We start from the raw sequence: 26,846 nt of genomic DNA, 5'->3' as shown, positions 1-26,846 counted from the left end.
AGTAAGATAGAGAATCTTGGAGAAAAATTAATAAACTATGAGTAAAATTTTCCAATTTAAATAAAATTATTTTGTTGTTGATATTCCAAAATAAGATGGGTAGAGATTAAATGTTTGGGTCCTTCTCAACTTTATCGGGTTGTGCATGCACTTTCATATATTGGGCTCTGATTATAATAAATGGGCCTATAGAACAGCCCAATAACAAGGGCTTTAGGGAAGTCCAATACAATTTAGAAAATATTATACTTTTATTTGAATTGATATATTCATAAAATTTATTTATTTTAATTTATAGATTTTATCTGAAAATATATTACCACAATATACTTTATTTATCATTTATACTCCAGTATTTAGCTGGCCAATTTCTCTACATGTAAGGTCCATTAAATAAAATAATTTCTACTCTCAGTCAATACATAAATAGTAGTTGAAGTTCAAACTCAAAGGTCTTAGGTCGAGTCCATCATGACACGGCCTTTAAATAATATTTCTAAAAGAGGATATGACACATTTAGCATGGGATTCAACTAACTTAAGACTGAGAGTAATTCTTAACAAAAAAAAAAAAGAAGAGAGGAAATGACAAATTTAGCTTGAGAATCTCTTAAAGAACACAAATCAATTAATTTGAGATTGAGAGAGTAATTTTTAACAAAAAAGAATAACACGAGGATTTAAACAATTATGGAGTATCATTTATTGTCAAGTCGTGTGACATATTGCAATGCATACTTCAAAATTAGGATTATAGTACTACTATTTTTACTAAACCATTAAAATAGTCATATATCAATTGTGATGATCCGAATTGGGATTTAGGTGGCAAGCAATAAAGACTTGCAATTTCATTAAATTATGATGAAGTGTGGAATAACACCATTAATACATATAAAAGGTAGCATAAATAATTCAAACTTTGAATGTAAAACAATGACCCAGTTTACATGTTGGCCATAGTGATTCAATAGAGATTATAATTCACGCCTGTCGGATGACTCGGATCTACACGATACGACATCAACATAGAAAAAGCTGTCAATTCAAAAGAAATATAGGAAAAACAAGTGAAAAATAGTTTTGTCAAAATAAAACATAGTAAAAGAACACAAAACAATACTATCACTCTACTTAACACACAAAATAACGCTACTTGTGTCGAAAAACAAATACTCCATCCGTCCACGAATAAGAGTCTCATTAACTTTTTCGCACTTATTTTGTAAAAATGATAATAAATAGTTAAAATGGACAAATGATAAAGTAAGAGAGAATAACGTAGACAAGACTATTGTCTTCTCTCTTACTCTATCATTTGTTCACTTTAACTATTTATTATCATTTTTACAAAACAAGTGCGAAAAAGTGAACGAGACTCTTATTCGTGGACGGAGGGAGCATTTCATAGTATATTAGTATTACCTCCGTTCCATATTACTAGAGTTATTTTGCCATTTTAATACGTCGTACAGTAGTGAAGTCCTTTCTTTTTTTTAGTAAAAGTCAACACATTTCTTCTCATTTACTCTACCATCTCTTACTTTATTCTCTCTTCATCTCTCTGCGTTTTTCATTTCATACTTTATTCTTCATTTACTTAACTTACTTAACATAATTTTTCACGGTGGATGTGGGAGACTGGTCCGGCCATGGTAGAGGCGGCATTTCCGGGCATGGAACCGCACTGCAACCTTTTTATTTAAAAATTCAATATTCTTATTTTTTTCTATCCAATTTTCATCTATAAGTGCAATATCAAACACAATTTTGAGAAGTTTTCTTATCATATGCTTCAATTCTCTACACGAAGAACAAGCTTCCAATAAAATCTCATTGAAGAAATTTAGTCATGCACAAGAACATTTCAACATTGAAGTTATTTTTACGTTCAAAATGTAATTTTTGGAATTTTCCGTAATTTTCGATATATAATAATATTGAATTTGAATGTACCTAAACAAAGATGGTTGGGGGTTTGAGTGGCATGCCAATTGATAAAAGTGAATTGTAATTTTAGTTATTTATTTCTATTTTATGCTTCTACATTTCAAATAGGAAAAAATCCAATATGATAATTTGAAATATCAAAGGGCTTAGTCTTCCCAGCTTCCCTATTTAAAGCAATGCCTCAACCATACTATATCATCTTCATTGCAATGGCGGTTTCTTCGCTTTCCCGCCTCCTTTTCTTTTTCGTCTTCATAATATTTGTCGATGGCCTATGCCTCGATGATCAAAAAAAATTGTTGCTTCAGCTCAAAAGCGAATTAGTATTCAACTCTTCCATTTCTGACTGGTTGGTGAAGTGGTATGAGATAGATGATTGTTGCATATGGCGAGGCGTGGGATGTGATGACTCTGGGCACGTTATTAGTTTGGACCTCACTGATGATGGCATCTACGGCGGATTCGGTGAGTCATCAAGCCTCTTCCGGTTGACACACTTGTCAAAGCTTGACCTCTCGTACAATGACTTCACCACAAGTGAGATTCCTAACCAATTCCATCGTCTCCCAAATTTAAGAGACCTTGATTTGTCAGGTTGTGGTTTTATGGGACCGATTCCATCACTTCATAATTGCAAGGGTCTTAAATCCATAAGTCTGCACTATAATAATTTGACAGGCTCACTTTCTCACTTGAATTTTCGAGGTCTTAAAAACCTCTCCCTTTTAGATTTAAGCTACAATTCATTCAACGGCTCAATTCCTCACCATCTTTTTTCCTTGCCTGTATATTATCTTCATCTGTCCAACAACCAATTCAGTGGTCAGCTCGAAGAATTTCCCGTTGTTAATAACTCTAGCCTTTCTATGCTAGATTTGAGTGGAAATAGGATAGAAGGTCCTATTCCAAACTTCTTTTTCGAGCTTCAAGGCTTGGATATAGTCAACCTTTCTGACAACTTGTTCAATGGCACTTTTAAATTGAGTAAGATTAAAAGTTGCATTTCGCAACTTTATCTTTCTAACAACAACATATCAATTGACACAACGAACATTAGTTCAAGTTCGCACGCATATCCGTGCTTAGATATGTTGTACATGTCATCCTGCAACCAACATGATTTCCCAGATCTTAGAAATGCATCCAATTTGTTCAATTTGGACCTCTCAAACAATCTTTTGCAAGGGGAGATTCCTAGTTGGGTTTGGGGACCTAGAATGGTCTTTTTGGACCTTTCTTTTAATCTTCTGACATGTGTTGAAAAGTCTCACTATAGTAATGTTTCTTCAATTCAAGATCTAAACTTACAGTCTAACAAGTTGTGTTGTGCGTTCTCTTCCTTGATCCCAAACTCTCAGAACTGTGCCGCTATCTTGCTCGCAAACAATAGACTAACCGGAGTCCTTCCAACCTACATCTGCAATGCATTTCTCAGTGCTCTCGACTTGTCTTACAATAACATCAGTGGTAGCATCCCTCCTTGCCTGTTCAACGCAAGTTTTAGGATCGGAGTGCTCAATCTTAGGGGAAACAAAATCAGTGGTGTTATCCCTAGTCAATTTTCTCGTGACTGTGACCTACAAACCTTTGATGTTAGTAACAACAACTTAGTCGGTAAGGTTCCTAAGTCTCTGGCGAATTGTGTGAACTTAGTGGTAGTGAATGTTGGAAACAACAACCTCGAGGGTAGTTTCCCTTGCATGCTCCCGTTGAGCTTGCGCATCCTTCTTTTGCGCTCCAACAGATTCCATGGAGACTTGCATTGTCGGAAGAGTTGGCCGAATCTTCAAATTTTGGATATATCTTCAAATGATTTCAGTGGTCGTCTGAATGTGCTAAACTTCTTAAGTTTGAGAGGAATGATGCTACAGAGTCGAACACATGCCAGACTCAACCATTCTAACTCCAAATTTTTAGGTGACGGTAGTTACTACCAAAATGACGTGACATTAACCGTCAAAGGGATTGAGGTGAAGCTTGTGAAGATTTGGCCTGACTTTACATGCATTGATTTGTCTTCCAATCATTTTGAAGGAGAAATACCAGATGCAATTGGCAATCTTAGCTTACTCTATCTTCTCAACTTATCCCACAACTCTCTCACTGATGCAATCCCGAGATCATTGGGTGCCTTGACAGAGCTTGGGTCGCTCGACCTCTCTGACAACAAGCTCACCGGGAGAATACCAGATGAGCTCACAAAACTCACATTTCTTTCAATCTTGAATGTGTCTTACAATGATCTGAAAGGGATGATTCCAACTGGTCGTCAGTTTCAAACATTTACGGCAGATTCATATGTAGGAAACTCGGGGTTATCTGGTTTCCCACTCAACGGAAGTTTCAACAACCGTCGACCACCTGCTCCATCTCCATCAGAGGATTCAGAATCAAAAGATGAGGAGATTGAGTGGGAATATGTGTTTGTTGCGTCTGGTTATGTTGTGGGATTAGGATGTGTCGCGTGGACACTGTTATGTTGCAGAAGGTTGAGAGAAAGATACTTTGAGAAGATAGAAGAGATAGCTGACAAGATATTCTACGAGAGAGGAAGGAGAAGAAGACATAAAAGAAGAATAAGACTAAGAGAAGAGAGGAGGAATGGGCTTAGGAGACATCATCATCGTCAGTGAGGTTGATTATGGTTTGTGATTTAATTAGCATATGGTGTGTTGTGACTTTCCTTTGTGGGGTCTTAACTTCTATTGTAATCGTTCTGATTGTGTGAAGCAATAGCTTCTATTGTAATCGTTCTGCTTGAATTATCTATTACTATATGTTTAGACACTAAACAATGATTTTGGCCAATTTGGGCTTGAGATATCGACGATCCAAACTCCATCATCTCGGAGACGAACTACTACCAAGCAATTGGAGAACACCGTGAATTCTACTGTTTTCAAGTAATAAGAATAAAGAGAAAAGAGGAGGAATGGGCTTAGTATTGGTGGAGTATTTGGAAAGAGGATTAATCACATATCTTCTGTTAATTAATTTATTCATCATAAGGATGCAGTAAAAGTGGAATCATAGTTGGGATAAAATGTTAGTACTGAATTTGAGGTTGTTGTAATGTAGGTAATTCATACCTCTCTCAGGAATTTCCTCAAACAGCTTCTACTCCTTCAGACTTCCCGGTTTTCAACAGGCAATCTAACAAACAATTGACAGATACTATCAACACATTTACAAAAAGATAACCTTTTTACGAATTATTGCATATAAAATTCAATATGTTTACCTATTATTGCATCTATCATGGGATGTGATCGATTTTTAATCCACAAATTCTTTTACAGAAAATTATTTCGATAAACGTACCTTTTCAAGAATGTATTAGCAACAAATTCTCATTGCAGCAAATGAGCAAATGAATACAGTATAAATTTTGAGCATAATTATTCTTTTACATTGATCAATTTTAGTTTTTTTAAGGGTTGGGCCTTCTCAACATTTTGGGCTTGTGCATGCACCTTTTATATATTGGGCTTTGATTATAATAAATGGGCCTATAGAACTAGCCCAATAACAAAGGCTTTAGGGAAAGTCCAATACAATTTAAAAAATATTCTACTTTTATTTGTTTTGATATACTCATAAAATTTATTTTAATTTATAGACACAATATATACTTTATTTATCATTTATACTCCAGTATTTTAGCTGACCAATTTCTCTACATGTAGAACTATCCATTACATAAAATTATTTCTGCTCACATTAAATTGACAATCTTTATTAAAATTTATGTCATCTCAGTCAATATATTTCGAGATGGAATAATAATAATAATATCTATATTTTAACGAATCACTATTACATATAAATATCAATAGTTTATGGGATGTGATTGATTGCATATAATATTCAGGGCTTTGATTATAATCAATGGGCCTATGTTAGAGGCCCAATTACAAAAGTTCAATATGTGAAATTACCAATTGGTACGTATGGAGTAACTAATAATTATAGAATACACAATAATCATTTATTTATGCGATATTCTGAATTTGATACAAATATCAATATTGAGTTTTAATTTATATATAGTTGGCGGCGGAGCAATGGTAATCATTAAATCATTCAAATTTGGAAAATTTTGGATATTAACATCTATGAAGAGCAAATAAAAATATGTTTGACTTTTTTAAAGTGCAAATATGAACATAGAAAAGGTTGTCTCTCAATCTTCTATAAAGTGGATTAACAAAAGCTAAGGTCAAGTGAACCGACGAGGCTCCATGATAGCAGCTTCCATCAAATTGTGATTCACATTTTGTGCTTGTTCATTCAAAATAGCAATCATCCAAAAATCAAATATATATGATAACTGGAAAGTGGACGGAGGGAGTATATCCACTAGTCCCAAACTAATCAAAACGTTTTTTTTCATTTGGAAGGTTTAAGAAAGTGGTGTGCAGTGTGTCAAAGTAGATTAAGATTAAAGTAATAGAGAATAAAATATGACATAATAAAGTGATAGCAAAATTGTTTGTGTAGTTAGTGGTAGAATAGTTGATATTCGAACTCAAAGGTTTTTGGTTTAAGTCTAGCGTGACACGACCTTTAAATTTTTCTTAAAGAGGATATGACACATTTAGCATGAAAATCTCGTAAAGAAATAAAAATTAACTAACTTTTGAGACTGAGTGAGTAATTCTTAACAAAAAAAATAAAATAAGGAAATGACTAATTTGGCTTGGAAATATCTTAAAGATTACAAATCAATTAACTTGAGACTGACAGAGTAATTTTTAACACGAGGATTTAAACATTTATGGAGTATCATTTATTTTCAAGTCGGGTGACATATTGCATTCATACTTCAAAGTTAGGTTACTCCCTCCGTCTTGCTTAAGATGACATGTTTTCCTTTTTAGTTTGTCATAACTAAAATGACACATTTCTTTTTTTGGAAACTTTATCTCTCTAATTTATACACCCAACCACTTTTTCCCACTCCTATTAAAATATCCATCTTTATTTCTCTTTCTATTTTAATACTTACACCCACTTTTTCTCCTTGCAATTAAATACTTTAACCAATAACTCCTAAAATTTCGCATCGACCAAAAAATGTATCATCTTAGCCCGGATGGAGGGAGTAGTACTATTTTACTAAACCATTAAAATAGTCATACATCAACTGTTTGTGTGGCAAACAATAAAGACTTAGGGATTTACCATCCATATGGCTTAGTATTTGAATGTTGCACGATAGACTTGGTATTTCTTATGCTCACTGATTTATTTTTTTAATTTGACGGTGGTCTGCCTTCTCTAAAAAAAAGAAAAAGACTTGGGATTTAGGTGGCAAACAATAAAGACTTGGAAATATCATTAAAAATGATGAAAGTGATGTGGAAAAACACCATTAATATATAAAAAAGGTAACATAAATAATTCAAACTTTGAATGTAAACCAATGTCATAGTGATCCACTAGAGATATAATTCACGCCTGTCGGATGACTCGGATCTGCACAACAACGACACGAGGAAAACAAGTGATTGTACACATGCAAATTTATTTCAAAATTACCTTATTTATTATGGTGAAATATGAAAATAAAGTAAAATTTGGTAGTAGTACTTTACTATGACTCTTTTATTCAATTTTGTAATAAGATATTATATTGGACGACAACTGTTTTCAAAGTTGAACATTACTTGAACATGGATGAAGTAATGGTAAGATAGATTGTGAGAACCAAGCTACCCTACTTATAACTTTATCAATGTTAATAATCCATTGTTAGTTAATAAAGAATTCATACTAAAACATACAAAATTAGAATGAAAGAATTTTTTTAAAAAACATGCTGCCTCCATCCCATTAAATATAAAACATTTATTTTACGATACTTTTTCTATTCAATTTCATCTATATAAGTACAATATCAAATAATTTTGAGAAGTTCTTATTGATATGCTTCTCTACGCAAACAACAAGCTTCCGATAAAATCTTATTGAAGAACTTTAGTCATGAACAAGTACATATTGAAGTTCATTTTATCGTTCGTAGTGTAATTTTAGGATTTTTAAATTAAGTAATTTCCGATATATAATTAATGTAATTTTAGTTATTTATTTTCATTTTGTAAATAACAAAATTTAAAAGAAAAATATGGAATTTGAATGTACTTAAACAAAGATGGCATGGGGTTTGAGTGGAATGCCAACTAAAAAAAAGTGAATTGTAATTTTAGTTATTTATTTTCTATTTTATGCTTCCACATTTCAAATAGACAAAAATCCAATATGATCATTTGAAATCAAATGGCTTAGTCTTCCCATAGCTCCCCTATTTAAAGCAATGTCTCAACCATAATATATATCCTCTTCATTGCAATGGTAGTTTCTTTGCTTTTCCGCCTCATTTTCTTCTTCGTCTTCATAATATTTGTCGATGGCCAGTGCCTCGATGATCAAAAATAATTGTTGCTTCAGCTCAAAACCGAATTAGTATTCAAATCTTCCAATTCGGAACGGTTGGTGAAGTGGAATGCGACAAATGATTGTTGCGAATGGAAAGGTGTGCGATGTGATGACTCTGGTCGCATTATCAGTTTGGGCCTCTTTAATGAGGGCATCTCCGGCGGAATTGGTGAGTCATCAAGCCTCTTCCGGTTGACATACTTGTTGAGGCTTGACCTCTCCTCCAATTACTTAGCCACAAGTAAGATTCCTAACCAATTCCATCTCCTCCCAAATTTAAGAGACCTTGATTTGTCATTTTGTGGTTTCATGGGATCGATTCCATCGACGTTGGCCAACCTAACAGAGCTAGTTAACCTGGATCTTTCGATCAACTTCCTCACCGGCTCGCTATCTCCCTTGCATTCCAAAGGGCTCTCTTTTTTGGATTTAAGCATGAATTCATTGAATGGCGCCATTCCTAACCAGTTCCATCATCTCACAAATTTGAGTAACCTTGATTTGTCACATTGTGGTTTCATGGGACCAATTCCTTCATTTCATACTTGCAAGGGTCTTGAATACGTACATCTGAACCATAATAATTTGACGGGCTCACTTTCTCACTTGCATTTTCGAGGTCTTACAAACCTCACCATTTTAAATTTAAGCCACAATTCATTGAACGGCTCCATCCCTCCCCATCTTTTTGCCTTGCCCGTTTATTATCTTAGTCTGTCCAACAACCAATTCAGTGGCCAGCTCGAAGAGTTTCCAATTGTTAATTATAACATTTCTACGCTAGATTTGAAGAGAAATAGGATAGAAGGTCCTATTCCTAACTTCATCTTCGAGCTTCGAAGCATGGACAGTCTCGACCTTTCAGACAACTTGTTCAATGGCACTTTTAAGATGAGTAAGATTCAAAGTTGCCCTTGGAAACTTATTCTTTCTAACAACAACTTGTCAATTGACACAACCAACATGAGTTCAAGTTCACATGGACATATTTGCTTAAAGTGGTTGCATCTGTCATCTTGCAATTTGTACGATTTCCCAGACCTTAGAAATCTATCCTCTTTGTCTAGTTTAAACCTCTCAAACAATTATTTGACAGGGGATATTCCTAGTTGGATTTGGGGAACTGAAATGTCCAATTTGGACCTTTCTTTTAATCTTCTTACATGTGCTGAAAAGTCTCACTATGTTAATAATGCTTCATATGTTACAAGACTAAACTTGCAGTCTAACAAGTTGCATTGTGCCTTCTCTTCCTTGATCCCAACCTCTTCAAAGTATTCCGCTATCTTGCTCGCAAACAATAGACTAACCGGAGTCCTTCCAACGTTCATCTGCAATGCATCTTCATTTAGTGTTCTCGACTTGTCTTACAATAACTTGAGTGGTACCATACCTCCTTGCCTAATCAAAATTGTGCATGAAGTGCTCAATCTTAGGGGAAACAAAATTAGTGGTGTTATCCCGGATCAATTTTCTAGGAAGTGCCGCCTAAAAACCATAGATGTTAGTTACAACAACTTAGGCGGAAAGGTTCCTAAGTCTCTGTCAAATTGTAAGAATCTACGGGTGATGAATGTTGGAAACAACAACCTTGAGGGTAGTTTCCCTTGTATGCTGCCGTTGAGGTTGCGCATCCTTATCTTGCGCTCCAATAGATTCCGAGGAGACTTGAGATGTAGTAAGAGTTGGCCGAATCTTCAAATTCTGGATATATCTTCAAATCATTTCAGTGGTCGTCTGAATTTTCTAAACTTGTCAAGTTTGAGAGGAATGATGCTACAGAGTCCTACACATCTCAGGCTCGACCGCTCTAACTCTACCTTTTTAGGTGCCAATGGTTACTATCACAATGAGGTGACATTAACCGTCAAAGGAGTTGAGGTGAAGCTCGTGAAGATTTGGCCTGACTTTACATGCATTGATTTGTCTTCCAATCATTTTCATGGAGATATACCAGACGCAATTGGTAATCTTAGCTCACTCTATCTTCTCAACTTATCCCACAACTCTCTCACTAATGCAATCCCAAGTTCATTGGGTGCCTTGGCAGATCTTGGGTCGCTTGACCTCTCTACAAACAAGCTCACCGGGAGAATACCGGACGAGCTCACAAAACTCGATTTCCTTTCATTCTTGAATCTGTCTTTCAATCATCTCACCGGACCGATCCCAACCAGTAGCCACTTTCAAACGTTTTCAGCAGATTCATTTGAAGGAAACGCGGGGTTATCTGGATTCCCACTCAACGGAAGTTTCAAGAACCATCGTCCCCCTGGTCCATCACCATCACAGGATTCGGAACCAAAAGATGAGGAGACTGAGTGGGAATATGTGTTTGCTGCATTTGGTTATGTTGTGGGAATAGCAAGCGTCGCATGGACATTGTTATGTTGCAGAAGGCTGAGAGAAAGATACTTTGAGAAAATAGAAGAGGTTGCTGACAAGATGTTCTTTGATCGAGGAAGGAGAAGAAGACATGAAAGAAGCATAAGAATGAGCGAAGAGAGGAGGAATGGGCTTAGGAGACGTCATCACCAGTCACCACCAGTGAGGTGATGTGCGATTTGGTTTATGTTTAATTAGCATATGGTGTGGTGTGAACTTTCCTTTTAGCAATATGTTTTTCTGTGTGTGTTTCAATGAACTATTCATTGGTCATACAAACAAATTGTACTCTCTTTGTCCACTATTAGAAGTTTTGGTTTGCCATTTCAGTCCTTCCGCAATTTGAAGTCCCTGACCACTTATATAATACTCCCTCTGACTCCATTAAATGTCCCATATTCAATTGATGCGTGTTTTTAATAAATTGTTTGATTTTGTAAAAGAAAGTGAGTGGAAAAACTTAATGGAACGTGAATCCACTTTTATATATTAGCTTTATAGTAATTGTGGATAGAATGAGTTGGTGAATTAAGGCATTTATTGGGAACCATCCAAATAAGGATATATGAGACATTTAATGAGTACCGGAGGGAGTAAATGGTAAATAGGCCTACGACCACTAATTCATTTCACTCGCATTTTATTATAAAACTAGTATCACGTCTGTGCTATGCACAAATTAATACAGTATATTTTTGATACATTAATATTTAACTTTAAATAAATTAAACAAAATTAGAATCAATATTAAAATAAACAAAAACTTCTTTATACACTACATTAACTTTAAAGTTAAAAATCAATCTCAATCATTATAAACTAAAACCTTCAATTCTTCACAATTTGTCACTCTTCAACAAAACTGATAGGTAAAATAACTTGTTTGTCATCTTTAAATCCGTCCGCCTCACCTAAACCTACAATAAAATAAGGAACAAAATCAATTTGCAATACACAAAATCAATAATCAATATCAAAACATAAGATGAGACTCATGAAAGTACACAATCGAACAATTCACACCTCATGCATACGATGAAAGGACCAAAAATATTTGTATTTAGAATTCTAATCAAACGTTTAAACCAAATTTAAATGACATAGTAAAACCTTCCACTTACTCCACTTAATCACACGTGACATAGTAAAACCTCTCACTCACTCCACTTAATCGCACGTTCAATGATAAGAATGTATGTGAACCTGATGGGGTCAAATAGGAACATGAAAAATGCAGCAACTTTGATACGAGGGGACTCGTATCGAGGGATAACTGCGAGAGTTCGCGATGAAGATATTGGTTCGTTCGCGCGGAAATTCCCGTCGAGCAGCCAATTATCGTTCTAGGGTTTTTTATAAGAAAACTTGCAAGAAAGATAAAGAACAATAAAAGATAAAGAAACGATAAAAGATAAACTGAATTGATATTTCTTGAATGATTGAGAAGAATACAATGTCTCTCCTATAAATAGGACTACCCTGACTTAGAGAACAAGAAAATAGAGATCCTAATAATATATGAAAAGATATGGAAATCAATAACTAAATAAATAATAGATATGGGGATAATCCTAGAATATGCTCGTATCAACTCCCCCACAGTTAAAATTCACCTTGCCCTCAAGGTGGAACACGACACACCAAATAATGTATCCTCCTGGGTCAAACACACAAATCTGCCTCTGCCCCTTCTTTTTCAATATTTCCAACGGATGAAAGATTGTATTCTCCTTTATAACCAATTCTCCAGTTTAAAAATGGCTCTTCCTATCACTTCCTTTTTCTCTCTCATCTTCCAGTTGGGGTATAACTGTCTCAAGCTCTTGCTTCAGGCTGTTCACTTTCACCGTCTTCATGTTAGATGGTCGCTGATTAATTCTTGCAACATCACCATCATTTGGATTTGCTTCATCATTAGAACTTACGTCCTCAAACTTGTGAAATTCCTCCTTATCTATTCTATTGCCGATAGAAGAATTCACACACTTTGATATCTCCATTGTTATTGGACGACTAGTATCGTGGTCGCCCGACTGAGAGATCAAAGCTGGTGGGAGTGGGTCATCGTCTAACAATTCACTCTCATCACCATTGATACAGGGGCTGCACGGAGGAGCTGGTGGGGGAAGATTCAAGGTCGCGGCAGCAGCTGCAGCGGGAAGCGGGGCGGCTGTGCGGCAAAGGCTCCTCGCAGCGTGTGGATCTCCCGGCGACTGTCCGTATAGATCACCTAAGAGACGTTCATTTGCATCCATCCGTGACACCAATTGCTCGACATCTGCGGTCAAGCGCTCAAGCTGTGAAACCAAGGCAGCCAACGATAGGTTCGGTTCCAACTCCTGCGTCACCGGATCACGTGGCATGTCGAGAGGCTCCGTATGGCCGATATCATTGGTCGTTGAATGATCTTGCCAAACTGGGGGATCGAGAGGTTGCCGATATAACGACAATGGTTGGTAGTAGTCGATGGTCGGTAGGTTGTACTGGTAGGGCTGCATCCATGGGTAGTGTGGAGTAGTTGTCATCGCTGCACCAGAATAGTGCGACTGATTATATGCGGGGTCTGGATCCGGTTGCGGCTGTGCTGGAGGTCGAAGTACTTCAACGAACCGATCTTTGTTGTCAAGCCGAGTCTCCAGATTTGAGACAGCCGCCATATCTGGATAGGAGTACCCAAATTGCACGTCTTGTCTCTTGGGGGTACCAACACGATGTGGGGCTCGGCATGGGCAGCGGCAAGGGGAACTGTCTGTCAAATTGGCGATGGTGATAGTCGGCGTAGTTGTAGGAATTCATGGATGAAGGATGAAGATGATTGAAGGTGGTAAATAGAGACAGAGAGGTTGAGGACTGGATGAAAGCACAAGTTGATACGAGGGGACTCGTATCGAGGGATAACTGCGAGAGTTCGCGATGAAGATATTGGTTCGTTCGCGGGGAAATTCCCGTCGAGCAGCCAATTATCGTTCTAGGGTTTTTTATAAGAAAACTTGCAAGAAAGATAAAGAACAATAAAAGATAAAGAAACGATAAAAGATAAACTGAATTGATATTTCTTGAATGATTGAGAAGAATACAATGTCTCTCCTATAAATAGGACTACCCTGACTTAGAGAACAAGAAAATAGAGATCCTAATAATATATGAAAAGATATGGAAATCAATAACTAAATAAATACTACCTCCGTCCCTGAAAATTTGATACAGTTTACTATTTTGATCCGTCCCTAAAAATTTGATACACTTCACTTTTACCATTTTTGGTAGTGGACCCCATATTCCACTAACTCATTCCTACTCACATTTTATTATAAAACTAATACTTTAAAAGTAGGACCCACATCCCACCAACTTTTTCAACTCACTTTCTATTACATTTCTTAAAACCCGTGTCGGGTCAAAGTGTAGCAAATTTTGGGGGACGGAGGTAGTAATAGATATGAGGATAATCCTAGAATATGCTCGTATCAAACTTGTCCAAGATGAGATTTTCGTGTTGATGTGTTCTCTCGAAACTAATCCACGAAAGTTTCCAAGAAAAACATCATAACCTTCGTATGAGCGGGAAAGAAAATCAATATAACAAACTATACTTGCTATATATGTTCGAGAACCGAGTTTAGCTTTTGGATATTGTACAAACCTTGATCAAAGACTGCAAAAGCAGGAGAACCGACGACACCATTTGCCACCCAACTGTAAAATTTAAATACTAATGTTAGAATATAGGTAAGATACAACAAAATCATTTGGAGAAATAAAAATAGCCACACGATTAAAATTCACGATGCATTACTACATAAGACATGTCAAATAATTAGGTAGTTCCATCTATGACATCCACTCCACTAATCCATGCATGAGAGATGGACACCTCTCCAGTCCCATCACAAGTGAAAAATAGTCCGTCAACGCCAATCCGAATCACTTCAACTGGCCGTTTTGAAAATATCCTTCCCCTCTCCGTGAGTCTTGAAGCACGAAACACAGAAAAAATTAGATGGCTGTAAAAGGACGAGATAAGAGATTTTCTTTTATGAATTTTGGTTTCTGATACTCACGAAGGCAGGTCGTAGAGGCGGACTGTGCAGTCACTAAATGAGCAAAGAAGAATAGGTTTTACTTCTGCATCGTGTATGCCACAGAGAGTCATGATCTCCTGATACAGTTTACAATAAGTGTTAAAGAAATTGGTCTACAAAGTGTATACAACCCCACGCGTTGAACGTGCAGAGTGGAGTGAGTGGAGTTGGAATGAAGTAATGGTAAAGAAAATGAAGAAGACGTGGGAATTATGAACAGATTTATTTATTTTAGCTTTTAATCTAATGTTTATACATTTTTAATTTAATTTTTTAAAAATATTGAGATAATGTCCCACATTTAATTTTTTTTCATTAATATTACAAAAATTTCATAATGGCAATTTTGTGAATATTCCCAAAACTCCCCTTTTATATATTGTATAGATTAATATAAAATAAATATCACATTATGCTATATATTTTCACCATTTTTCCTATATAAAATCTCTGGCAAACTTGACGGAGGGAGTAATAAATATGTTTTCCATCTTAAAACATCTCATTACACTTTTTTAGCAAGTTTAAATTATGTTAGAGGTAATTAAGGTAACATAATCATATTAACTTAAATCTCGCTTAATATGATATAACAGAAAAAGGATTACATATTTACCCTACAGTTTAATTACTGCATATCCCTTAGATCTTAAAATCCAACGTTTAATAATAATTACCATTTGAATATACCACTTTAAATATATGCAATCTAAAAAGGTCTATAAGCTTTATAAAATATCTTTAATCCTTTCAATACGCCGGACTTAGTGTTATTTCTTCTTAATTTTATGTTAAAAGTGGAGTATCTTTTTTATATTTTATATAAAATGGAGCGACTTTGAAATTCTATTGAAACATCGCTCCAGTAAATGTGACCAAAGTGATTCCTTTGTTTTATCCTTTATCTTGTTGTGCAGTTATGGTCTAACCATATTTGACACTAAATGGGTTTTGATTAAAATAAATTGGCCTATATGACTGGCCCTGCCATTATGTGTAGTGTCATATCATAAAAATTCCAAAACTCTAATTGTTTGTTTCTCAAATAATACTTCCTATTTTCTAAAAATAATCTATTTATTTTAATACATTCATAAACATTAGTAATTCATTTCAATTTATAGATATTATTTTGCAACATATTTATCCATAATATATCAATCTATTAGCTATTTATAATTTATACTACTTGCCATACCACTTTCTCTATCTATAGTACATTTATTAATAATCATTTCTACACTTACAATAAATCAATAATCATTTCTATTAAAACTTGTAATTTACTGAAATTTGGTACCATATTCCCGAAAAGTATGTGCAATATTGGTATGATAAGAATGTTGAATGTACATTAATCATTTATTTAAGTGATATTATTCACTCTAAATTATAACAATATCTAATTGAATTTATGTATAGAGTTTCTTAAAGACCTCAAGATTTAAATCTCTCATCTAACTTCGTCCTGTTCGGTCACAAAAAAATTGAAGATGATGAATTGATACAAATTGCAATATTGAGTTTTAAATTATTTATTTATAGAAAGTAATTATTGAATCATTCTAATTTGGAATTTTTGGATAGACATAAGTGTGGAATTATGACTTTTTTCAGTGAGTGTGAAAGTTGGGTAGAGAAATTAAAATATTTTAGTAACTTTTAAGTTGAAACATTAAAAAAAGAAAAAGTTGTCTCTCATTCTTTTTTAAAGTGCATTTACAAAAAAGCTAGAATCATATGAACCGACGAGGCTCCGTCATAGCAGCTTCCGTTGCTCCATCATAGTAAAACAAGTGAACAAAGTGACACACTACTAATTATAAAGATTATACCAACATATAATATATATTTGCTTTTAAAAAGCAAGTGCAATTCTCCAAAAATCAGCTGACTAAGTCTTCCCAAATGCATATTTAAAGCAAGCGTCTCAACTCAAGAATTTCATACCATAATAGTACAAAACCTCTATTCTTTGCAATGTCTCTTTCATTTCTTCTCCACCTCTTTTTCTTCTTCTTTGTAATATTTGTCGATGGGAAATGCCTTGATGATAAAAAAAAATTGTTACTTGATCTCAAGAGCGAATTTGTAACATCCCGAATTTCCGAACCCTAATTTTAGAGCCCTTTTAATTACTAGTGATGACGTGGAGTCGTGAATGCATTTATTGCATGTGATGCTATGGCCGAGTTGAGTCTAGGGTTGCGTTGAAAGTTTGAAAAGTCAAACTTATTGATTTTATGATGTGGCATGTGATTTATTGAATTATGATATTTATGTGATTAATTAATTTATAAGGTGAATTATTTGTTTAAGGGTGAGTGAGAATGTTAGAGAAAATTTCCATAAATACTATAACCCTATTCCTCATAGTTGGAATTTTCGACCCCTATGATTTTGGAGAAGGAAATTCTATTTTTCCGGATTTAATTTAATTCTTGGGATATTTATCCAAATTAAATCCAAGACCCAATTGCTCCTTATTTTTGTTGAGAAAAAAATCGAGCCCCCTTATTCCTTGGTGATTTTCGAAAATCACCTATTGTGGGAAGGAAAGAATTATTTTTATTTTAATTGATCCCTTATTTGATTTCTTTCCATACCTAGAATTTAAATATTCTACCAAATCTTTCCATACTTCAAGAGATCCTTACCATACCTTATTTTAATTAATATTAAAAAAAAATCCATGCCTTAATTAGGCTCAAAATACACGCCTATTTCTAGGCCAATGGGGGAGAAATTTTTATTTATTTAATTTTGCTCCATGATATTTTATTCTACTCCGGAAAAATACCAAAACAAAATCTTGGCTATTTGGAAGGCCTAATTTTCGAAAATCATGGATCCTTGCCTTATTCTATTTTTGTTAATTCTTCTTCCCTACTTCACAATATTTATTTATTTAATTGTGGAGAATGAAATCTTACCAAATATTCTATCCTAATTACCTAAAGATCTTGTTGAGCACTATAAATAAGAGGACTCCTAAACCCTAGCCCCCATATTTTCGTCCCCCTCCTCCCTCTCAACTCTCTCTCAATTTTCTTCTACTTTACTCCATAAATCTTGCATCCTTTGAGAAGAAATTGAAGTTTAATCCATGAACTTTGATGAATCAAGTCTCTACCTTGTTTCTACCGATTGTTTTTGCTAAAAAGGTATTTTTGTTTAAGAGTTATGCTTGTTCTTCTTCTACTTCTTCTTTTTCTTCTTCTAACCGATTAATCGGTCTTCTTGAACCCTCATGCATCTTGGTTGAGTGAAAGAGGGATAAAAAGGGATGTGGGAACATGTGTATGTGTGTGTGTACCGTGAGTGTGTGACGTGTGTGTGTGTGTCGAGTGTGTGTGTGTGTTGTGTGTTGGCAAAATACTCATGTGCGATATATGTTGATGTTAGATCTAGAGTTGATATGCGAGTAAATTATATATAGTGAACATGTTTATGTTTGGTCATATTAAGTTAAGTCGTTGGGAAAAGGGAAAAACGTCGAGACATGCATGAATTAGGTTTTGAATTGTGAATTTGATTTGTATGTACCTATGTGATTTAAAAGGTGAAACCCCGGTTGCAAAGTCAGATAAAGGAAATGAGAAACTTACTTGAAATCTAAGCAGTCGAAGTGGGCTTTATTCTTAAACTCTTTTACTTCTTGCAAAATATTGATTGGTGTTATAAGGGTGGTTTAACTGTTATGCCATGCCTATATTCGTTTTATTGTGATATTGTGCCTGAAGCCTAGTTTGTGAGTTCGCTCCATTGGGCCAAGGTTTTGGATATGTTATACGAATTCGGGTCTGAGTACGGGCCGCAAACCCTACCAGGCTGTGTACACAAGGGGATCGTGAGCCGTCCTTGCTAGTCGGCCGGTCTTGTGGGCGAAAAGTGTGGCCACACTTTCGTCGCACCATGGATATGATTGTGGATTTTGATGAGAAAATGGGAGATATTTGATTGGCCAATCTATGTAAATACTTTGTGACACTCGATGATATTTGATTTGATAAATTGTAAAACTCGAGTTCACTTGGTAAGGGTGGCATAACTTATAAAATGTTTTGGCAACGAGCTCACTGAGTATTTCAAAATACTCAGCCCTGCATGTGTTTTCCTTATGTGCAGGTTGAATGACGACGAGCGGTGGCGGGTGTTGAGCATGATAATTAATTAAGATGGATGTTATGAACTTCAAGCGTAGTTGTGTCTTCATACATGGCTATTCTTTCTCTTGGTCGTTTTCCGCTGAGTTTTGATGCACCTTAGAGTTCGTCGTTTTTGGATATTTACATCTTTCCTTCGATTTGAGGCCTTAGACTTTTTCTTGTGATTTTATCTTAAATATTATGTCGTACTCTTGAGAATTTGATCGTTATTTATGATACCCCTTTCTCTTTCTCATTCAAGCTTTTAGGCTAAGTTGTCGCTTTAAATACTCTGATAGTTCTTTTAAATCTCTTGGTCAAAATTCTTTAAATGAAACCCTAGCCTTGTTCATTTCTTCGAGTCCGTTTGGTAGCAGTTGCCGCATTTATTGTACCCTAGGAGAGCGGGCTGTTACAGTTGGTATCAGAGCCTCAGTTCTTTCCGCTCTGGACCCAAGAGTCTTTGTTCAAAACATAGGAGTTTGTTCTTGTACTCTAATATTAATAAACTGAACACGAGAGGCTCAACACCGCACCTCGTCCCGTTCAACCATGAAGAAAGAGGTACAATGTATTACTATGACTTATGATTGAAACTTTATGCTCTTGGAAATTTTGGTGGAAGGTGTTATTTTCTGTGAGAAGCATGCCTTAATTGTTGAGAATATTGTTATGAATGTGAAGCGATGCTTCCCGAATGGTGATCTGTCAAGTATTGTATGCGAGTTTGTGAAATGTGAAATGTGATTACTTAGCTGCTACGAAGCAACTCCTATGTGAAATATGAAGTAAATACTATGGCTTTTGGAAAAAAAAGTGGTGAAGTTATGAAATGGGAGACACCATGCAAATGTATGATTGCTTTTGTTTAATAATGAGGCATGATGTATCACATATTGAGGTATGATTGTGAACACGTGTTGCTTAATGTTGAGACTTGTCATTACATATTCAAACTGCAAATTTAACTTGAAGGACGTACATGTTGATTACTTGGAAGACAAAAATTTTAATGCATATTTGGTTGAAAATATATGATTTTGAAATTGTGAAGGCGAAGTATGACGCATGTGTAGTTGCAATTATGTGATTGTGAAATAGATGGACATGAACTGCATGAAGTTGGAAATGCGATTTTGTAGATGATGCATCGACTAAGTGCTAATCTTTACATATATTAATATACGATGCTTGATATGCTATGGAACATCAAATGATTTATGTGGTGAAATATGCTATTCAAATAAACTTATTAATTGTGCAATATATGGATGAAGTTTGTGTGGTAATGGGGAACTTTGGAACTTTGTTGCGAATGTGATTACGTGAGATTTATGTTGAAATGTTGAGATGCTTAGATCTGGACTACTTGGAACCTAGCATGACTTAGTTATACGATCACAACGCTTATATCAACAATAGGAACGTGAAATGACTAGTATGAGACTCCAAGCTATGCTTGAAATTATAGAGTGCCTAAGAAGTAGGCCAGACTGAACGTGCTAGAACTTAGTTGTAGGTTGACAACTGCAGTATCACTTTCCTGAGTGATAGAACCAACGAAAATAAGTATACTTCGAGCCTTGGTGTACCCTTACAATGGCGAGATCATACCAAGATCTAATAAAACTATGCAGTCTTGCATACCATGCCAAAGTGGCGACGCGACACAAATACGACGACGTTTACGACACATTAGGACCACGTGTATAATGGCAATCGAAAGGACTATGTGACACGACAAGAAGAAGGCTTTGAAGATGCGACCATCAAATTTAGTTATTTACGACGATACGATGAATCTCGACTTGGAATCCACGGTTTCATAGAACGACGTTACCATGATTAGGCTCGGGAGAGATGTGCGAGGAAGTGCGACCATCGTAGTTAGAATGACCGATTTTTAAAATCAACAGTACTTACTTGGATCCTAAGTTCTTTTCGGGAAGTTTTGAATAACCATGAGCCCTTATCTATTTAAACACCTCGTTTGACTCACAATTTGCAAGTGATACCCATTATTTCTTTTCCTATATCGAGTCACGACTCACTTGGCGTGAAATTTGTGTTTGCCCTTTTTAACTTTGGACCTCACATTTGAGTGGTATTCTTCAAATTCATAAGAACGATATTTGGTTTTGTGAGCTTCCGTCATTGAACTTCATTCCTAAAGTTGTCTGTAGTTATGACCTTCAGTGTGATCAAATCTCCAGACCTGCTTTTCTTCAAAGGATGGAATATTCTTCCTGAAACTTTGGTTCACCCCTTTATCTTATAACCATGTTTGTTGCAAGCTCTCTTTGGTAGAAGTGAAATTCTTTTAGCTCGGTTTCACTACATGTATTGTTTCACCCTCAATGACTTTTCTTTCTTCAGCACCAAGTTAAGGCTATCATGTTCTCTTCTTCCTTAACGGTTCTGAAAAGTTCCAATCACTTCGAGTTGCCCTCAACAAAACCGTTGAACCATTATCGGTGCTACTTCATGACATTTGTTTATATTTCTAAATTTTGACGCGACTAATCGTTTTAGGCCTTGACATGTTTCGATCAAAAAACCGTTGTCCGAAATTTTTGCAAATTTTATCGGGCAGTCTGGTATGGGATTTAAGATTTCTAAAACTTTTATTCACCTTACCATTTTACTTTCGCATTTGCGTTACTCCTTTTCGTTCGTTGTACTGAGACCCCTTCGAGACCACATTTTGAGATTCTATGAGGAATTCGCACCTTCTTAATATCTTATCTTGCAATGAGTTGTTTCTACTCTTTTCTACCTCGTTGCGCGAAATTGAAATTCGCACTTTTCTACTACCTTATCTTGCAATGAGTGGTTTCCACTCTTTACTACCTTATTTCGTGAATGTACTTGCCCATTTTGTTTTCTTCCAAGTATATTTCATCTTGTTGTGCAACTGTCCCATGTCTTTTCTTGCACAACTGCATTCTTTCAATATTACTGCGTGATCATTCCTTGAACCCTACTTATAGGGAGAATCATAATTTTTCCAGTACATCAGAATAGGTTTCACCCTGTTTTTCGTGACCCATCTCATGTTCTTTCGAGCTCTCATCAGAATTAAATTCTCAAGCTCTATGGGTCTTTCCTTGATACCTCTAAACTATTTAATTCTCAGAATGAACGAGTTATGTTCAATGAAACTTAGTCCTTGCCTTGTTTCAAACCAATTGTCAATGATGAGATTTGAAAGTGTGAAGCTAGAAATGTTATTCTTGTTTCCTTAATAAAGTTTGGAGCCTTTCCGATGAAAGACATTTTGTGGTGCTTCCTCGAATTGAAATCGGTCCATATCCAAGTTAAGACTGTTTGATTAACATTTAAGTCTTAATACATACTCTAGTTCTTGATGCGACACGGCAAGGGAAGGCGAAAGCTTAAATCTTTTAAGATACACGTGGGAAATAAGTTCTACAGACAGACACGCGCTGAAGTGATACACCAACAGGAGGTGTAGGCATGACCAATAGAACGAGACGAGAAATATTTCGCATTTACGAATTGCTTATATCGAGCTGCTAGGAAATCGAATGTCGTGTTATAGAATTTCCCGAACTTGCTCGAACGTAGGAATCGTACTAGGAGAACCTAGGTTAGTTGCTCACGATCTGCGAGTTATGGCAATGAGAGATGTCGACGTAATCTTAGGAATGGACGGGTTGACCGCTAACTTTGCGACGAATCGCTGTGACGAGAGGCGAATATCCCTACACGCCCCGAATAAGGAACCCATCGTATACCACAGAATCTCGATGAACCGGCGAACCGCCATAATCTCCGTGTTACAAGCCACCGCGATGATAAAGAAAGGACGCCCCGTCTACCTTGTCTATCTTCCACGGAGAGGAGAAGGAGGAGAGAAGGATCGAAGACGTCGCTGTCATACGAAATTTATCCAGACTTTTTCCCCGAAGCGTTATCAAGACCGCCGCCAGATCGACAACTGGAGTTCACGACCGATCTCGAACCAGGAGCCGCACCTGTGTCCTTAGGCGCCATTGAACAAATTAACCTTTAAGAATAACTACCCACTGCCGAGGAAAGACGACCTGTTGATCAACTCCGAGGAGCCGTCGTGTTTTCAAAGATGGATTTAAAATCCGGATACCACCAGCTGAAGGTTCCCAAGGAGGAGATACCCAAAACCGCTTTTCGCACGAGATATGGTCACTATAAGTTCGTCGTGATGCCGTTCGGTCTAGCCAACGCCCCAGCCGTATTTATGGACCTGATGAACCGAGTTTTTCCACCCGTACCTAGATACGTTCGTCTTAGTGTTCATAGATGACATCTTAGTCTACTCGAAGGACGAGGAGGAGCACGCGGAGCACCTACGAATCGCGCTGGAGACGCTAAGGAAGAAAAAGCTGACCACCACACCAGTGTTAGCTGTGCTAGAGCTTGGAGGGAACTACGTAGTTTACACCGACGCCGCGAAGGTCGGATTAGGATGCGTATTGATGAAGATCGACAAGGTGATCGCCTACGCGTCACGACAATTAAAACCGCACGAGTTGAACTACCCCACCCACGATTTAGAGTTAGCCGCAGTAGTGCATGCCCTAAAGATTTGGAGGCACCATCTCTACGGAGTTAGGTGTGAAATCTTTACGAACCATAAGAGTTTGAAGTACTTTTCCGAACAGAAGGACCTGAACATGCGACAACGGAGATGGCTCGAGCTAGTGAAGGATTACGATTGTGGTATCAACTACCACCCCGGCAAGGCAAACGTAGTAGCAGACGCTTTAAGCCGTAGAGACCATTCGCAACTCGCTGTTTTTCTAACAGGAGAGGAAAGTTTAGTGCGAGAGTTGAGTAAGTTGCGGATAGAAGTAGTTAGAACACCCGATACCGTGAAAGGTCGAATCGCCGCGTTAGTAGTAGAACCTGATCTAAGAACGAGGATCGTGGCAGCACAACGACTAGATGTGAGGTTAGAGGAGATTCGAGTCGAAGTGAGAACCGGTGAATCCGGAAATTTTAGTGAGGCTTCCGATAACGCTTTTACCTTTAAAGGGAGACTGTGTGTGTCGAACGACGAAGGTCTTAGGAATGAAATCTTGAGCGAAGCGCACGAAACCCCATACACTGCTCACCCCGGGAGCACGAAGATGTACCAGGATCTGAAAAAGTCCTTTTGGTGGAACGGCATGAAGAGAGACGTCGCAGCTTTCGTGGAGCGTTGCTTAGCCTGCCAACAGGTGAAAGCCTTACAACCGCTTGAGATACCCGAGTGGAAGTGGGAGCACATCGCTATGGACTTCGTGACTGCGTTGCCGAAAACCCTTAAAGGGAACACCGCGATTTGGGTGATCATCGATCGACTTACCAAGAGTGCGCATTTCATACCCATCCCCGTAACCCATGGATCGGATAGGTTAGCTCGGATCTACGTTCAAGAGATCGTGCGATTACATGGAGTCCCAGTGACGATTACGTCTGATCGTGACCCGAAGTTTACCTCGAAATTTTGGATTAGTCTACAACGCGAGCTTGGAACACGCTTAAACTTTAGCACCGCTTTTCACCCACAGTCCGATGGACAATCCGAGAGGACGATACTAACTCTCGAGGATATGTTAGGAGCCGTGGTGCTCGACCGAGGCGGAAGTTGGGAGACCGCACTCCCTTTGATCGAGTTCGCCTACAACAACAGCTTTCAAGGAATGATCGGCATGGCGCCATACGAAGCACTTTATGGGAGAAAGTGTAGATCTCCGCTCTACTGGGATGAAGTTGGCGAACGAAGAGCGCTTGGACTCGATGCAGTCGAAGAAATGGTCGAAATCGTTCGACAAATCCGCGCGCGAATGAAGGAAGCTCAGGACAGACAGAAGTCGTACGCCGACGTTCGACGGACGGACCTACAGTTCCACGCTGGTGATAAAGTTTTTCCTCAAAGTATCCCCGTCGAAAGGGATAGCGCGTTTTGGAGTCAAGGGCAAGCTGAAGCCACGTTTTATCGGGTCGTACGAGATTCTAGAAGGAGTAGGACCCATAGCTTATCGTTTAGCGTTGCCGCCCAGCCTTGGGAACGTGCACAACGTTTTTTTTCATGTGGCGCAACTGCGAAGATACGTGTTCGATCCGAAGCATGTGATTCGTTACGAGGATATTGCTATAAGCCCGGATCTGAGCTACGAGGAGCAACCCCAGTTAGTCTTAGATCGAAAGGTCCAAACCTTGAGGAATAAAACCACTGCCTTCGTGAAAATTCAATGGAGAAACCACGGGCCCGAGAAAGCCACGTGGGAGCGTGAGGATAACATGATAGAGCTATACCCGGAACTCTTTCCGTAAAAGGTACCAAATTTCGGGACGAAATTTCTTTTAAGTGTGGTAGGATGTAACATCCCGAATTTCCGAACCCTAATTTTAGAGCCCTTTTAATTACTAGTGATAACGTGGAGTCGTGAATGCATTTATTGCATGTGATGCTATGGCCGAGTTGAGTCTAGGGTTTGCGTTGAAAGTTTGAAAAGTCAAACTTATTGATTTTATGATGTGGCATGTGATTTATTGAATTATGAGATTTATGTGATTAATTAATTTATAAGGTGAATTATTTGTTTAAGGGTGAGTGAGAATGTTAGAGAAAATTTCCATAAATACTATAACACTATTCCTCATAGTTGGAATTTTCGACCCCTATGATTTTGGAGAAGGAAATTCTATATTTCCGGATTTAATTTAATTCTTGGGATATTTATCCAAATTAAATCCAAGACCCAATTGCTCCTTATTTTTGTTGAGAAAAAAATCGAGCCCCCTTATTCCTTGGTGATTTTCAAAAATCACCTATTGTGGGAAGGAAAGAATTATTTTTATTTTAATTGATCCCTTATTTGATTTCTTTCCATACCTAGAATTTAAATATTCTACCAAATCTTTCCATACTTCAAGAGATCCTTACCATACCTTATTTTAATTAATATTAAAAAAAAATCCATGCCTTAATTAGGCTCAAAATACACGCCTATTTCTAGGCTAATGGGGGAGAAATTTTTATTTATTTAATTTTGCTCCATGATATTTTGTTCTACTCCGGAAAAATACCAAAACAAAATCTTGGCTATTTGGAAGGCCTAATTTTCGAAAATCATGGATCCTTGCCTTATTCTATTTTTGTTAATTCTTCTTCCCTACTTCACAATATTTTTATTTATTTAATTGTGGAGAATGAAATCTTACCAAATATTCTATCCTAATTACCTAAAGATCTTGTTGAGCACTATAAATAAGAGGACTCCTAAACCCTAGCCCCCATATTTTCGTCCCCCCCTCCCTCTCAACTCTCTCTCAATTTTCTTCTACTTTACTCCATAAATCTTGCATCCTTTGAGAAGAAAATGAAGTTTAATCCATGAACTTTGATGAAACAAGTCTCTACCTTGTTTCTATCGATTGTTTTTGCTAAAAAGGTATTTTTGTTTAAGAGTTATGCTTGTTCTTTTTCTTCTTCTAACCGATTAATCGGTCTTCTTGAACCCTCATGCATCTTGGTTGAGTGAAAGAGGGATAAAAAGGGATGTGGGAACATGTGTATGTGTGTGTGTACCGTGAGTGTGTGGCGTGTGTGTGTGTGTGTCGAGTGTGTGTGTGTGTTGTGTGTTGGCAAAATACTCATGTGCGATATATGTTGATGTTAGATCTAGAGTTGATATGCGAGTAAATTATATATAGTGAACATGTTTATGTTTGGTCATATTAAGTTAAGTCGTTGGGAAAAGGGAAAAACGTCGAGACATGCATGAATTAGGTTTTGAATTGTGAATTTGATTTGTATGTACCTATGTGATTTAAAAGGTGAAACCCCGGTTGC

At 36.8% G+C, this 26,846-nt stretch overlaps 2 protein-coding genes and 1 long non-coding RNA gene across 3 annotated transcripts; 2 read left to right on the top strand and 1 right to left on the bottom strand.

Moving 5' to 3' along the window:
- Window positions 1-838: 838 nt before the first annotated feature.
- On the bottom strand, window positions 839-5,300 carry LOC125220144. The gene is made up of 3 exons (XR_007176299.1): window positions 5,272-5,300; window positions 5,040-5,103; window positions 839-1,038 (listed from the first exon to the last, which is right to left on the bottom strand). It is a non-coding gene; the product is annotated as an uncharacterized LOC125220144 (long non-coding RNA).
- On the top strand, window positions 2,431-4,771 carry LOC125220135 (receptor-like protein 33). Its single transcript, XM_048122276.1, has 2 exons — window positions 2,431-2,487; window positions 3,309-4,771. The coding sequence occupies exons 1-2, from the start codon at window positions 2,473-2,475 to the stop codon at window positions 4,581-4,583; spliced, it is 1,290 nt and encodes a 429-aa protein (XP_047978233.1). The 5' UTR covers window positions 2,431-2,472; the 3' UTR covers window positions 4,584-4,771.
- Window positions 5,301-8,624: 3,324 nt separating the features above from the next.
- On the top strand, window positions 8,625-11,114 carry LOC125202426 (receptor-like protein 19). The gene is made up of 2 exons (XM_048100820.1): window positions 8,625-10,354; window positions 10,439-11,114. The coding sequence occupies exons 1-2, from the start codon at window positions 8,698-8,700 to the stop codon at window positions 10,942-10,944; spliced, it is 2,163 nt and encodes a 720-aa protein (XP_047956777.1). The 5' UTR covers window positions 8,625-8,697; the 3' UTR covers window positions 10,945-11,114.
- The last annotated feature ends 15,732 nt before the right edge of the window (window positions 11,115-26,846 follow it).

This window comes from Salvia hispanica, chromosome 1, assembly GCF_023119035.1.
Source record: "Salvia hispanica cultivar TCC Black 2014 chromosome 1, UniMelb_Shisp_WGS_1.0, whole genome shotgun sequence".
NCBI lineage: Eukaryota > Viridiplantae > Streptophyta > Magnoliopsida > Lamiales > Lamiaceae > Salvia > Salvia hispanica.
Note: the sequence above shows the minus strand (reverse complement) of the source record. Positions and strands in the feature narration are given on the sequence as shown.

What these genes read in the sequence shown, in the direction of transcription:
- LOC125202426 (XM_048100820.1), top strand. Translation starts at nt 8,698, where the DNA reads ATGGGATCGATTCCATCGACGTTGGCCAACCTAACAGAGCTAGTTAAC. An exon ending in AGATATACCAGACGCAATTG is followed by an intron (nt 10,355 to 10,438) that starts GTAATCTTAGCT and finishes GTGCCTTGGCAG; the next exon opens with ATCTTGGGTCGCTTGACCTC.